Below are 15,705 nucleotides of genomic sequence, written 5' to 3'. Positions count from 1 at the left end.
TTTTAAGTATATTGAATCCTTAGACCTCAAGGATTTTCTTTCTTGAAAGATTTTGCTTTGTTAGCTATTACATTTGGCATATGGCCAAGATATTTGGTGTTTAGAATGAAGAATCCTCAACATTTTTCATATAGGATAACATTCTCTCATTTCGAAGCACAGGAAGTAAAAAACCCTGAAATCTGACTTCACATTTTTCATCCCTAATACAAAATACGTTCTCTTGAGAGTGCTAGACTGTTTAAATAAGACATGCCAAACCAGTATAATTACATGGATGTTATTTGTAACGTTGACTCCACATTCCCAGTTCAAATGGTGTGGTGTGGGAGATTATAGATATATGGCCTATAAAGAGTTATAAATCTTTGTTTATTTTATTAAATATTATGAGACATGCCCTGAGGATGACAGATCAATAATGGTCCTTGTGGTTTCCTGATGGAAGGCTGCAATTATTTTCTTCCATTACAACTTGAATGTAACCCAATTTTACTCATCTATCATCTTTATAATAGTAATAAAGAAACATCACTGTATGTTTATTTTTATGCCTATTCCTATTATCCCTTGTTTGCATCTTGTTTTGATTTTGTTTTCATTCAAAATTGTTCTAATCATTTTACTTTCTTCCTTTGATGGTTCTGAGTGGTGACCCTTTAACTTTGGCACTCTTTAAAACGGAGATGGAAAATTACTACTTTAAGTTTCCTTTATTTTGGGAAGCAGTTGGCTACTCTTTGAATTAGAGTATAAATGATGTTTAAAAACAAGGAAGCTTAGTACAAACAACCTGTGAGGTTAACTTTTTCTAAAACTGCATTATCTGCAAATTCTTGAATGCATAAGATAAATTACATTAGCATAGTATCTTATAGTGCCATAGGTAGTTAGAATTGAAAGTCAGGTAAAGGAGCACCTTACACCTTTTAGCTTGACTATATAGCACAATTCTGATTTAGCTGACTTTCTCTTCACCCTCCAAACCACCACCACTCCCATATCTCCCTTTTTATTTTTCTTTTGGAACTACTAAGTGTTAAGGAGGACTTACACAAATTAAGCATTATGGAGGTAGGTCCCTCATAAGTTAGTGGGGGAAGTAAAAGACCCTCATGAGCAATAGAACCAGAATGTGTCTCTTCCAGGAAACAATCCAATAATTTGAGTTTGACTTTCTTTACACAAACAACAATACAATAATAGCTGTTAATTATTACGTGCCAAGGACAAAGTTACAGCCTTTTAAACATTATTGTACTTGTCCACACCATAGTCCTGCATGGAGGAAAACGGGTTCAGTGAGTTTAAATAATGCCCTCATGGTCAGGCAGATAGAAAATCATGGGGTACAAGTCTGAACCCAGATCTCTTTAATTTCAGTCTTGTTCCATTAGGCTATGCTGCCTCCCAAAGAGATAAATTTATGGTCATCTTATTGTGCCAGGTACTTTATATTTATTATCCCACATTTTTACAAAAAGGCTGAGAAGTAGGTATTGTTATCTGCATGTTACGAATGAGATTGAGGCTCTAAGAATTAAGTAACGTGGCAGAAGTTACACAGCTGGTACGCAGGAGACCATGAGTTCCAACCTGGTGAGTCTGGCACCAAATTACATGCTTTTCCCCTACAACTGATCAATCACTGGTCATAAGATGACCAAGATATTGGTAAAAATATTTGCTACCAGTCTATTTCTATTCTTTCAAATGCTTATATGTAGAAAAAATTTTGGTAATGGGATTGCAAGAAAAAGTATAATGTCGTAACTATATTTCCTGGGTAGATGAGAGGTATTTCAAGGACCCTTTTATATTTCAACTTTGATTAAAAATCTTTCCAAAATGTATAACTCCACTTCTCTTAGTAAATATAATTTAGGGAACAGGATCTTTGTTGATTTGAGGACAAAAAATTCCCTTATTCAATATTCATTCTTATTTGGAAGAAACTGGGCTAATGTGTACTGATTCTAGTTTTTTCCTGGAATAATTGTCATGTTACTAAATCCCGTATATGATACTATTGGAGATTCAGTTAATGTGCTTAAAATAAATTTTTAATAGTTTATCCCCAAGTAGAAGGTGAGGTTTTCTTATGCTCAAATTTGGGGATTTACAAAGTCTCCAGATTATGTGGCATTTTTTCAGTTACTCTATTTTGAATAATGTGCTGTTTAGGGAACATACATTAGCCTAAAACAACTTCAATCACGATTAATTTAGGATGCTTATAGAGGTTAAATGATGAATGGGTACAAAAAGGCGGTAAAGATATTTAAGACTGAAGATTTAATTATTTGTGGGTGTAGAATCTCATAATCCTAAATGTTGGAAATCACCGTGAACAAACCCTTTAGGAATCACTTTCAAAAGCAACATAGAAAATGGTTACACTGCAAAGATCAAGAAGAACAACTAATAATCAACACTGTATTACATGAATGGATATCTGTGGCTTGGGATAAGTTTCCGAAAACAGCATCATATGTGGAATTAATGAGTTCTGAAGCACAAATAACTAAGAGGTGAAGATGATCTGCTTTGGAAACTATCAGATGACTCAAAAGACGGTTTTAGTGATGTCATCAATATAAGAAGTTGTACATGAAGAGTTTGCACAGATCCTTTCATAAAATGTGAGAGTGGAAAAAGCAACATAATATGTGATCTAATATGTGATCTAAGCAAGTCAGGTCTGATACACCTGTTGGACCCACAGAATCTAAAAGACCCTTTCTTGGTCCTCTGTCTGATCCTGTGATAGAGACACATTTTGCGTAGGGTGGAAGCTCACGGAAGGCCAGAAAACCCCTGCTGCTGAGAATGTGCTCTCTAAGTCCTCGGAAGGTTACTGTTGCAGTTTTCTTAACTTTGTCCACGGAGCACACAATGGTCCCTCCATAAAGATCTGACTGATTAGTTTTGTTAATAACGAAACTACAATATATGTATCTATTCACTAAACGTTATGCCAAAATAAAAACTTAGTTCCAAGAAATTGTCAGAAGGGTCACCTGATATCTTTGCCAAGACAAAATGGAGTTGTATTGCTTAGAGTATTTCCAAACTTTTTTTTTTTTTTTTTTTTGTGGTGCGCGGGCCTCTCACTGCTGTGGCCTCTCCTGTTGCGGAGCACAGGCTCCGGACGCACAGGCTCAGCGGCCATGGCTCACGGGCCTAGCTGTCCCACGGCATGTGGGACCTTCCCGGATGAGGGCACGAACCCGTGTCCCCTGCATCGGCAGGCGGACTCGCAACCACTGCGCCACCAGGGAAGCCCCTCCAAACTTTTTTGATCTTGTAAATCATTTTGTTTTTGTGTGAGTAACAGCTCTAGGTGCCTTCATTTTAAGATGAAGCTGGGAAATGACTGTATGCTGACTATTGGAACAATCTGAGGTCTTTCTGTGGCGGGTATATGAAAACTGATAACGTGGGTAGTTTCATTCTTGGAAGAATTCTGACCTTTAGTAACCAGAGAAGATAAACAGGCAAATAAATAGAAGAGATTGGAAGGTATCTGTCTCTGTGGAATTTGGCTAGTGTAAAAGTTGCCTTCCCTTGTAAGAAGACTATGTTGGCCAGTTCCACCTTGTTTCCCACAAGAATTTTTGTGATGGGAGTGATAACAGTTTCAGGTGTGGTTGGTGCATTTTGGGCATTTTTCCTGGGTGATAAACCTGCCCTGAATTTCATTGGGTAACCCTGCCTTCTTGTTCCCTTTGGAACACTAAAAAAGTCAAAGGGGTAGGATAAAGTTCAGCTGTGTTTTGAGAATTTCTAGAATTGATAAATACTTTTACATCTGGGGGCTGAAATGTACAAAATAAAACAATGAGATAAGATATCAGTATACCCTTGTAAGGTAAAGTCTCTTTAATTTTTAACAGAACAAGATTTAAATAGCAAAGTCGTGTGCTTTAGAGGCTCTGAAGGAATTCCCAGTAGACTCTTTTTTAAACTTGTTTCTGAAGCAATTCATTGGATGCAGGAAAAATGTTTTCTCTGAAATGCTATTAATATTACACTTTTATGTCCTAATTCCCAGGTTTCTGAAAGTCTCTTTGTTTCCTTTCATTCTTTGTCTTTTCCAGTGAGGAAAAGGGACAGCCTCATGAGCAATCCCATTGCTTCTTACAGATTTTGCAACATATATTAAATGTATCCAGGGAGAAATAAGTCTTAGTTGGGATATATATGTATGTATATTATGTATATTCATAGACTTTTGAGAGAGAAGAAAGTTATGTCTTTAGTTCACTATAAGATGGATTCATTTTCTCAGAAGCACTTTTCTAACTTTATAAATAAATTACTTAAGAGTTTCCATCTGGAGAAGTATCCTAGACATTTCAGCAAAAGTGAAACAAACGTTTCTGAATTATTATGCCCTTGTTATCCATCTGCAAATTATATACTTTCTTTTATCAAGGACATGTTTAATGTTCTTCCTGCTTGCAATTATAACCTTTACCACTTAGACTGAAAACTGCTAGAGTAAGTGAGATGTACATTTTCAAAGTCAAATTGTCTTTAGAAAAGCTATAGAATTTGTTCATCCAGTTATGATCACTAGTGGTCATTATGTTAGGAGGCATAACCAGGTCTGTATGTTCAAATCTGGGTCCCCACCAAGAAAGCCCAAGGCCACAGTGGACTCCCAGTTTGATGCTCTTCCTCTAGCACCAAATGATCTGAGGACTAGCAGGATAAATCCTCTGGGTATAGCTGGTAGCCTTTACTATATCTAAATCGAAGCAATAAAGAATTTCCCTAACGATCACAGGGAAAATATCATTTCATGTAAGTACAAACAATCATCAATCGAGAATATTTACATCTATAAATATCAAATGCCAACCAGGTAAAAAGCAACAAATTAGAACTTGGTAGACACCTGCCCATTCAAGCACGAAGTTTATGTATTAAAGTCAAGATCCAAAGTATGGATTTGAGAGCAAAAATTTCCTCTGTAGTTTTCTAATTTATTCAGAGAGTATATTAGTGCATTTAAAAATGTTTAATTTATCAACATTTTAGAAGAGTTTTTTTGTTTGTTTTTAGTGAAGTTTCTTTAAGTAATGCCAAGAATAGAGACTGTTCACTCATATATCAGTGAGCGAATGGGATCTCATTAAAAAAAAAAAAAAAGCCTTCAAAACCTAAAAATTAAGCATCTTATTCTAAATGTTGTAAAGACTGCATGGCATCTCAATAATTGTGCTTTACAGGAATTGCTGTTGTGTTAAACTTTATGTACATCTGACCAGAACTACTAAAGCTGATATGAGAAACAAGGTTAATAATCTGAAAAATACTGGCAAACCTGTAAACCCAAATTGTAAAAGTATTTTATATTTTCTTTTAGTTATCACATTAACTTTTTCTCAAGCTATGATTCTACCTTTAAATGAAGATTCAATTTCTAAATTTTCTTGGAGAGAATTGGCAAATATTTGGATAAAGACCATTTACCAAACACCAGAAAGCCCTTTATATTCTCTTCTAGACTGATACCTATTATGACTTGTACCTCATAATTTGTAAGTAGGGAACCTGTATGACTTACCCTATTGAAGCAGTGGTCGTGGTTGGGGCCATAAAAATGCTGGAGACATCTCACATTGTTTTTGTTGACGATCTTGTTGAAGAACTCATTGACATATTTGACAGGGAACGCACAGACAGCAGAGCGATTCATTGGTTCGACAGAATCTGGTTTGCTTTGTGCAAACACCCCGTAGAGAATATCATCATTCAGGTTGGCACCTATTTGCTTAGCGAGCTGGGTCCCAGGCTTACTGACATACGCAGCTTGGAGAATATTAAACACTTCCTCCCTTGTGGATCTCTTTCTTCTCTTTTCTGTGAGAATACACTCCAGAGGCATTTCCATGTACGAATGCAAACCAGAGTCTACGGAACAGAACCTGATTATTCTTGTGTGAAAAGTCTGAGCATCTAGAGTTTCCCGTTGGACCGTCAAAAAGTAAATAAAATGGTTGCTTTCAAAGGCGTGGACATACTTAATGGGGTAGGAATCTCGGAACTCAGGTAGAACATCAATATAGGATTGGTCTGTCAAAAACTTAAAACCATCTTGCGTTTCCTTTAGTCTTCTCACAGATATCGAATGCAATGAATGATCTGGAAGGTAAGAAGAATTTATGGTATTGCCCACGAAGAAGTTGATGAATCGATCCTTTTCAGACAGCAGGACTTTGGTTCCCAGGGCACTCACCACACAGTCAGGACATTGGCTGGGCTCTTCATCTGCCTGTGGAGAGTACATGCAATGAACCTCCGACTGTATGTTAGCAGTATTGTCAGGTGGAAGGACGTGTCGCTGGCAGGTCCCTCTGTGGACACTGCCGCAGCTAATGAGTTGGTCATCATAGTACGTGTCAACAAGCAGAGCCATGTTGATGTTATCTTTCCAAACACCACCTGATAAATTGGCTTTGTGGCTGCAATTCTGACATGGGAAACAATCTGGGTGTTCTAGCACAGGCCCAGTCTTGTACTCAGCAACCTTCTGAAGGTCTTTGTCATTTAAAACGTAAAGGTAGTTAATGGCACCGAGGTAAATGTGATGCTTGTGGGAAACGACATTCTGAATGGGTGTTTCTGCTGTGAAGTTAGGAAGCTGATACTGCATGTTCACATTCATCTTGGACTTTACTAGTGCCTCTTTACACTCCCCATTGCTCTTCTGCACCAAGGTAAACAGAAGCACAAGGATGCCAGGTGCAAGCACAGCAGGGGCCTTCATGGTGAGAAGTTTATCTGCCAAAACATGTTTAAGGCAAGAGCAGTTTAGTTGTCATTAGAAACAAAGAAGAAACTGAAAGAACTATACCAGTTAAACTATTAGAAACAAATCTTCCTAACTGGAATTTTTACATTGAGTGAAAACAAAAAACTCTAGCTGGTTTCACATAAAGATGCATTGTGCAGTTGGACATGACTCTACATAGTCTAATTTTAGAACTCAAGCCATGAACAAGTAATTTTAGAGAACCATTATGAGATGCAAACAATGTTCTGTTCTGTAACAGCAACTAGGTTAGACTCATTCAGCAGCGAAGTCAGAAAAATAGCAAACTTCTTTCTTAACCTTTTGCTGGTTGTTTAATGTGGTTTAATATCTGTGGTTAATGACTAGGTTGATATTTAAACTTTCTCAGTTAGTCAAGTAAAGGAATTGTGGTTCAGATTCATTTATTCTACAAGTCACAGCAGGCATTGTTTCCTTGGGAGCATGTAGAATTACTAGGCTAAATTTAGCTTCCTTTTGGTGGAAAACAATCATAAATTCTAGAAGCAATATGATCACATGCTGTTTATAGGATTTTGTGTGCAGAGGAAAGGTATGGTTATAATTTGGCTATAACTGACCTATTGTTTTGGATAGACAAATGCTTAACTTAATGTAAGATCACTGGGAATGTAAAAACAGAAAGCTAAAAATGTATAAAATAAAATATAATCTTTAGGGCTAAAGTCCTAGAGTGATTTCTCAGGGAAAAACAACATATTGTTCGTTACCAAGTCAAAAGTTATTTAGTTAAAAGAACATTATTTTAACATTCCATTGTATGCACACGGACAGTATTTCTACTAGGAAGCATAAGTGGATTTGTTAGTCAGGTTTTAAAAAGTTAAGGTGCACAAGTTATAAACATTGTGAGTTCTACTTATAACAGCTATAGGCAGGGTTAGAAAATAAAGGCCTTAGAGAAATAGAAACCAAATAGTTATTACTTCTTTCCCCCTTTTGAAAAAATACATAATTCTGACAGGACAAAGGGAGCCTCTAAAAACATACTGGGCATTTTAACTATGCCAAAGACTAACTCTAGGTCCACAAAAACACAACAGAATTCACTGTGCACGGCTCTGTGCTTACACTGTGGGAAATGGGACATGGCACTTACCCTTCAGTGAACTTACAGTGGGGTTGAGAGATAATACATATATGCAAATTACTATAATACATGGTATTATAATTTCCTGCATAGCAAAAACCAAATGTTAAAAGCATCAAGAGAGGAAGGCATGGCCTGTACTTAGGATTACTATGATCATGAGAAATATGGACAAGTCCAATACATTTCAGGTCCAGAAGACAAAGACAATGTCTGTTTGGTTCATCACTCTATCTCAAGGACTTGATATAGAACCTAGAACAGAGTAGGTGTTCAATAAATATATGTTGAATAAATGAGTGAATAAAAATTAAACAATAAGTTCAAAGTCGCAGAACAGATAAGAGTAGTAGCCAGAGATTAAAACCAAATTTACTGACTCCAAAATCAAAGATAATTTTACCCTACCAAACTGATAGGAATTATAGGCATTATTTAAGAGGTAATAGAAAGTCACTGAAGGGTTTTGAGCTGGAGAGTCATATGAGCAAGGTTTTACTCTAGGAAGATTGATCTGGAGGAAAAGTGGCTTAGAGCAGGGAGAACCTGGCAATGAGAAGACCAGATGACAGGCATTATAGCCCATAACCAGGTAGTAAGGGCCAGAAGCAAGATGGTGGCCCCAAGAATAGAAAGGAAGGGATGAATGAGAGACATATTTGAATAAATAAGATTGGACATCTAAACTGGTGGAACACAAAAGAGAAGGTAAAGATAAGCAGCGTCATCTGGGAAAAAGTGGAACAAGTCACAAACTAGGGTGGTCAGTAGGAGGAAGTTAGGCTAAAGATCAAGGAATATGATAAGCTGGTTTTGAACATGTTGAGTTTGATGTGTTATTGAAATGAGTGAAAACGTTCTACTACAGGAATGACTAGTAGGTTTTACATTGTTTCCAGCAAGCAGGTTATCTGAAGTGAAGAATGAAGATTCCAAGCAGACAGCATATGTGCCAAGCAACAGAGGAGAATAATGAGAAGGATTTTGAGGAGAAGCCTGCTCTTACTGGGAAAGTGGCACAATTGGTCTTGGGTGAGGTAATATCCATCTTAGATGAGACAGAGGCAAGTATAAGCATAAGTGCCAAGTATCTGCCATCTGTGCATTAGAAAGAATGAAACTTCAGGACTTGATCTTAGTGGGGCAATTGGGATTCTAGTTGGAATAGAAATAAACTTTGCATGTTATCTGCACAGAGGAGATGGTTAAAACCAAGAAAGAGTATGTTCATGGAGGGAAAAGGTGAAGGAAGAGAAGACAAATGAACCAGATCTCGGAGAATACGCACATTGGAGAAACTAGTGAAAGAAGCAAAGAAGGTAAGTTAGTTCAGGGAGGCGTCATGAGAGCCAAAATTGCACTGCGTCACAGAAGGCAGGCGAGGGCCTCAGGAAGGTGGATGTAATCCACACAAAAGCTCCTTGTTGACCTTTACAAGAGTAGGTTCAGCAGATTCAACAGTGGTATCAGACCACTAAATTGCAAGGGTACATGTGATGAGGAAGTAGAATGTTTGTCAAAGGAAGGACAAGCAGAAGGCAATATCAGGGTTGAGAGGACTTTAAGTTGCAGGAAAGACGTACACTTATTTGTAGGTCTCTTTTTCTTCTACTAACGTTTGTTGGGTATCTACTAAAGGCCAGGCACTGTGGTAGGTCTTGGAACCCAGAAACACGGTACCTTTCCCAGGAAGCTCACAGTCACTTGGTGGAGGCAACGGGTTGACAGAAATTATGGGAAGGTGTAGTAAGGGCAGCCAACCAGACTGGAAATGAGGCTAGAGCTGAGTCTTGAAGGAGGATGAGGAATGGAAATTCCTAGTGGAAGAGCAGTTTGTGCAAAGATATAGTGGCAGGAGAGAGTATATGATACAATCAGGAAAAATGCAAGTAGATGGGCCTAAAGAAGCGGGGAAAACAAAAAGAGAAAATGAGGGAGATAAAAATTGTTCAATCAACATTCCAAGGGATCAAAAAGAGGCATTTCCAAGAGCCCTGAAACATAAGAGAAGTCACTCTTTCTGAGACAGCAGGAGAAGATGAGAAGTCACATAAAGATATAGGGACATTTAAGGAGTTCAGGGAATATGATCTCAATGTTCGAAAAAATAAATTAGGGTATATGACCATCTGCTGAAATTGATGGTTACAGAGGAGTGACCAGGGACTTCAGGGTAAAGGAGGAGGTTTAGAATATCTACAGCAGGGTATGCAAACTGAGGTCAGCAAGAAAGAAAGGATTGTATAGTAGCTCTGAGGGCTTCCTGAAGACACAATGTATATGACTTCCTCTTCACATTCATGAGATATGGAAGAAACCCAAGAAAGAAGGCCAAGGACACAATGATTTTAAGGATCCAAATGAAGACATCTGATTGAGGATATAGGCTTTAAAGGCTACAAAATTATAGTTGGACCAGAGGGCAAAGCAGAGCTTCAGCAAGGTATAAACCATATAATAATAAAAATAACAATAACTTGTATTGAGTGTTTACCACGTGCCAGGCATTCTGCTAGACCCTCTGATATACTCTCTGTAAACATCCTGTGAAGTAGGAAGTATTATTATTCTCCATTTCTAGATGAGCAAACTTGCCAAAAGTCACACAGAACCAGATTCAATCCCACGTCTGACTGACAGGAATCTGTCCGGGATGTTGAATGCTTCACTAACACTGGAGCAGCTTCCTGAGCTAAGAGGGAGAGTGCACTGGAGCAGAAGTTAGACAGAGCTCTGGTTCTGGCCCTTTCCCTCTCTAGCTGTATGACTTTAGGCAATTCATTCACCTCTGATTCCCAGGGTCCACTAGCCTCACATGACTGCTTTAAGTATCAAAAAGAGATCTTATCCTTGAAAGCACTTTGTTTGTTACATAGTGTATACATATGTGTGTGTGTATATACACACTTAAACATGTCTAACTATATGATTGTTACATATGTGCATATATATGTATATATATGCATAAACTTGCTGTTTTTGAATGTAAGTCTCACTATTTTAAAGTATACTAGAAAAGTTTTGGCACTGGTAGGGGGAATAACAAGGAGTAGAAGAAAAGGATTTGGGACAAGTTGTTCTATTACAAGACAAATACAAACTACAAACTACAAATATGTGTCTAAACCTTCTAGAATACATTATGCAGAAAAATTAAATGCACTTCTCAAAATGCTATCAGTGTATCTTCTGAAATTGGGAACATTAGCCTAGTACATAATTTATCACTGTATTTTCTCTAGGAAAGATAATACGGGAAGAAAATAAACAAACTCCCATTGTCAAAAGAAAAAAAAGCATTGCAACCAATTTGCATCTTAGTTGATGCCCATTAATGCAGTGTGGAGTGAGAATGACTTTTTTCTTCTAGGCTTTTTGAGGGAACCTTCAACATGATCTTAAAAAAAAAAAATCTGAGGTATTATGTTTAAAAAATAAGTTTCCTATCTGAAGGTTCGTACATGTCTTTCATGGTACTAATCCTCAATCAACTAGAATCCAAGAAAATGTACAAACTGTTATCTCATTTGATGAGATGGCAAATCATAAGAAAACCAGTAGGGAAGGAGAAAAATTTTTTCTATTTAAGGAAAAAACCCTGCAGAATAACCCTGGAGTTAGTAACCCAGTCTCCTATGCTTTCTTCATATTCTCTTGATAGCAAGTGGTGACGCCATTTTTCAGGTTGAGAAATCAAAAAAATGTTAATTAAAAAAATTTTTTTTATTAAAGCAAAAATATAGGACTAGGGCCCATTGTCAACAATAGAATTTTTAATTAAAATATGGGTTCTGTTTAACCCTCAGCTAACGAGAAAACTTAAACATCCTGTTTTATTAATCATTCCAATTAATTGAGGCCCTTCCCTGTTAACAATGGTGTGTGTTGGTCAGATTAGATCTTCTCCAGGAAATGTTTGTGTCCCTCACAAGGAATGGAGGAATACTTTGGGAAATATCTGTTGCTGAGCTATGCACACTGATGACACTGCCAGTTAACTGAGTGACAGCTGAGTGATCAAGTGCACAGGCTCTGGAGACAGACTGCAGGGTTTGAACCCATTCACTGTCTGTGTGACCTTCGGTAAATTTTTCTGAGCATCTATTTTCTCATTTGAAATATCGGAGTGATTATAGTACCTGTCTCACTTATGATGGTTACTCTGAGAATTCAATGAGTTAATGAACATAAACCACTAGGAGCAGTGCTTGGCACAATAAATATTCTCTATTATTGCTTGTTCATGCCCTCAACAAATAGTTTTTGAGCATGTACTGTGTTCCAGATACTGTGCAGAAGATATGAAAATAAATAAAGCATTTTCTAATTGTGAGATGAAGAGGCAGACAAACAGACTACAGTTTAAACTCAACGTGGAAATGTCTATGGGAGCCCCTCAAGGGGAACTTACCCAGGCTAAGGGAGTCAGGCAAGTTTACTAATCAATCAGACGTAGTCCTTTCCTCACCATGCATTCCCAATACTGAAGCTCAGCATGGCGGGCGAGTGGGGTGGAAACCTGAGTTTTGGTTGTGGCAGTGCAGCTGAATGGTTGTATGACCCAAAGCCAGTCACCCAACTCCTTTGGCCTTAGCTGCTTTCTTATTTGTAAAATTACAGTGTTGAACAAGTTGTGTGCTGGAGGCCCCTGGAACAAGCTAATGACGGCTTAGCGTACGCATCTCTTCCCAACCCGTGTTCAGTGACCTCATCTTGGTTGCTTGAAATCAGCCTTGGTGGGAGTATTTACCCCATAGAAGTTGGCAAACACTAAAAATCAGGGCTTATTTCCCCCCTGGAGGGATGGTTGTTAAATACTTACAAGCATACCCCTGGGTTGAACCAATGAACGCTGAAGTATTTTCCAACTCCAATAATTTTCAACTCTGAGATTGTTTTTCTACGTTTTACTCCAATGCCATTGAACTGGCATATATTGCTCTCTCTTCTCTATCTATATCATCTGCCAGATCAGGCTGTGTGAGCAATTTTCATATTTATATTGGGAGTGACTCCAGAACTACTTTCATCTTTATGTATTTTTGCCTTGATACATTTATTCCTGTGATGTGCTTGGATCAGGCTTTACAATATAAAATGTCTTTTTACTGTTTGTTTTTTCTTTCTTTCTTTCTGAAACAGCACTGGCCATTTAACCAACTTTGAGTTCCTTACTAAAAGGAACATGTAAAGATGATTCAAACAGACTGACTAATTCATTCTCTTAAAACGTCATGCACGTAGCAGGTGAAACTGAATCACTCATAAAACATTTCCGTATTTCTTTTCAGTTGATAGTTAAGATAAACTCACTGGCAAAACATTTCCTGGGAGTGATTATCTCAGTGGCACCTTGGTCATTAAACTATTGGTATTTAGGGGTATTTCCTTTAAAGAGGGCTGCTCTATTAGCTACAAATACCAGCTTAACCTAATGGTAAGACCACATACTCAACTCTGTCTGCCATCTATCTACCTCTAGTTTTCTCATTTAACTAGCTTACATTGGGCTTTTCATGCCCTAGAAATCTAGAAATACAGTTAATTCTCTAAGAGTTATTGAGTAACTACCTGTGCCTAACACCACTACTACTGTCACCATCATTGCCCTCATCAACAAAAACCTGTCTCAAAGCATATACCTGTGTTGTAAGCAAGTACTGATGGCTCATGAAAAAACACAACAGGTGTCATGGAATAGCTTTTTAAAAGAGAGGGACTTTCAAAACTTTGACACAGGTAACTCTGCTTTCCTTAGGAACTGATTTTTCTTAGAAATCATAATATTTTATAACTATATATATAGGTAGTACTTTATAGTTTACAAGATGCTATCAACTACATCACCTCTTCTAATCTGAACGTTTTCTTAGAAGGTAAGCATTACTCCCATGTTTTCAGGGTAAACTGTTTCAGGGGAAACTCCCATGTTTTCATGACAAAACTGAGATTCAAAGAGGATAAAATATTATCTAAAATATGATAAACATGCAAGCTAGTTCTTATAAGTGTATTTCTAATTTTTTTAAGTATGATGCTTATTTGAGCTGTTTCAAATTATTTGAATTTCCTGGAAAAGATTTTTGTTCTAAAGGCACAATATTTTGAAAACTTTTTCTGCATTTACCTGCCCAGCCCCTGCTCTACTACTGGCAACTCTTTTGAAAACTCTCCCCTATCTAATGGGGCTGTCAGCCACCTGGCTTATCTCTTCCCCACAAGATGAGCTTGCAAACCAGGCTGGCCTTTTAGTGAATTCTATTCCTTTGACCCAGAGCTTGGACAGGGGTGAGCATGTGACTAAAGCAAGGCGAACCAGGGTCTTTTGGGGTTTAATATAGATACTGGGAGGGGACCTCTCTCCCTCAAAAATCACTAGCACTAAGAATGATATTAACTTGTACTGTCTGATGACCATCTTTGTCACTGTGTGGAGAAAGCCTGCCTGAGCATGAAAGTGACCCAAGAGGCAGGGGATCCTAGACATGAAGAAAGGCAGGCCACTAATGCTATTGTGTAAGCATCTGCATCCACCATGTCTTCAGCTAATGAGAACCAGTAAATTTTTCCTTTCCTCCTTTCTTTCTCTTTCTTTTTTCCATCAGCAGTTTCATTGTGATTTTTTAAAAGATTTTAATTAATTAATTTTTAAAATTAATTAATTTATTTTTGGCTGCTTTGGGTCTTCGTTGCTGCACGCGGGCTTTCTCTAGTTGTGGCGAGCGGGGGGGCTACTCTTTGTTGTGGTGCGCGGGCCTCTCATTGCAGTGGCTTCTCTTTGTTGTGGAGCACGGGCTCTAGGACTGAGGGCTTCAGTAGTTGCAGCACGTGGGCTCAGTAGTTGTGGCTCACGGGGTCTAGAGCGCAGGCTCAGTAGTTGTGGTGCACAGGCTTAGCTGCTCCGCAGCATGTGGGATCTTCCTGGGCCAGGGCTCGAACCTGTGTCCCCTGCATTGGCAGGTGGATTCTTAACCACTGCTCCACTAGGGAAGCCCCTCATTGTGATTCTTTTATTCCTTGTGCCTGAAAGTCCTGACTAAACAATGTCCACTCGAAGATTCTACAAACTTGTGAATTCAAACACAAAGTCAAGTGCATAAAAGCAACTTTATAGAAAACATTCAAGTAATTGGCAAAGACAGTTTCTTTATTTACTTGAATAATTTCTTTAAATATTTCACTTTGCATTTGGAGATATATCTACTAGTTAAAATTTCTGAGGTACTACACCAGCTTTTTTCTGCTCTATAGTTTCAAATTCTTCTACAATATTTACTTAACATAATCTCAAGATAGAAATAATGTATCTAAGTGAAGAGTCAAAATATAAAAACTAGAAAACATTTCAATCCTGCTTATAAGTGTATAAAGGATTTATGATGATGGAAAATGGCCGAGGCCCCGTATTAAGGAAACTGCAGTCATAAAAACAGTCATGGCTAAATTCTCCAGGAGGACTTGCCAGAGTGAAATCCTAAGGAAAATTCTTAGCCCTTTCTACATTTATATTATTTCCATTAATTTGAAAAGTAGGCCCATAAAAACAAAGCTAAGGAGAGAAGATTCCAATAGGAGATTCCTGATGACATTTAAAATACTGTATTTATAAACACTCACTGCTTATGAAGAGTCATATTATATCACATAATATTAATCAAATATTTGTGAGCTCCCATTGCATACCATGCCCTTGTCTAAATACTGAGAGTTTCTACCCTCAAAAAGTATACAATCTGTGGATTTGAACATAGCAAGATAAATGCTAAAAATC

At 37.7% G+C, this 15,705-nt stretch overlaps 1 protein-coding gene across 2 annotated transcripts in view; it reads right to left on the bottom strand.

Annotated features, from left to right (window-relative positions):
• MET (MET proto-oncogene, receptor tyrosine kinase) overlaps positions 1 to 15,705 on the bottom strand; it is a 128,537-nt gene that overhangs the window by 87,554 nt on the left and 25,278 nt on the right. The window contains exon 2 of one of the 2 annotated variants that reach the window (XM_079931189.1): positions 5,576 to 6,792. In XM_079931189.1, the coding sequence (XP_079787315.1) occupies positions 5,576 to 6,778 (1,203 nt within the window). In that variant the 5' untranslated portion in view covers positions 6,779 to 6,792. Of the gene's footprint in view, positions 1 to 5,575; positions 7,010 to 15,705 lie in introns of those variants that run through there. The other variant, XM_079931190.1, reaches the window with a different exon arrangement.

The sequence above is a fragment of the Stenella coeruleoalba genome (assembly GCF_951394435.1).
Source record: "Stenella coeruleoalba genome assembly, chromosome: 9".
Taxonomy (NCBI): domain Eukaryota; kingdom Metazoa; phylum Chordata; class Mammalia; order Artiodactyla; family Delphinidae; genus Stenella; species Stenella coeruleoalba.
Note: the sequence above shows the minus strand (reverse complement) of the source record. Positions and strands in the feature narration are given on the sequence as shown.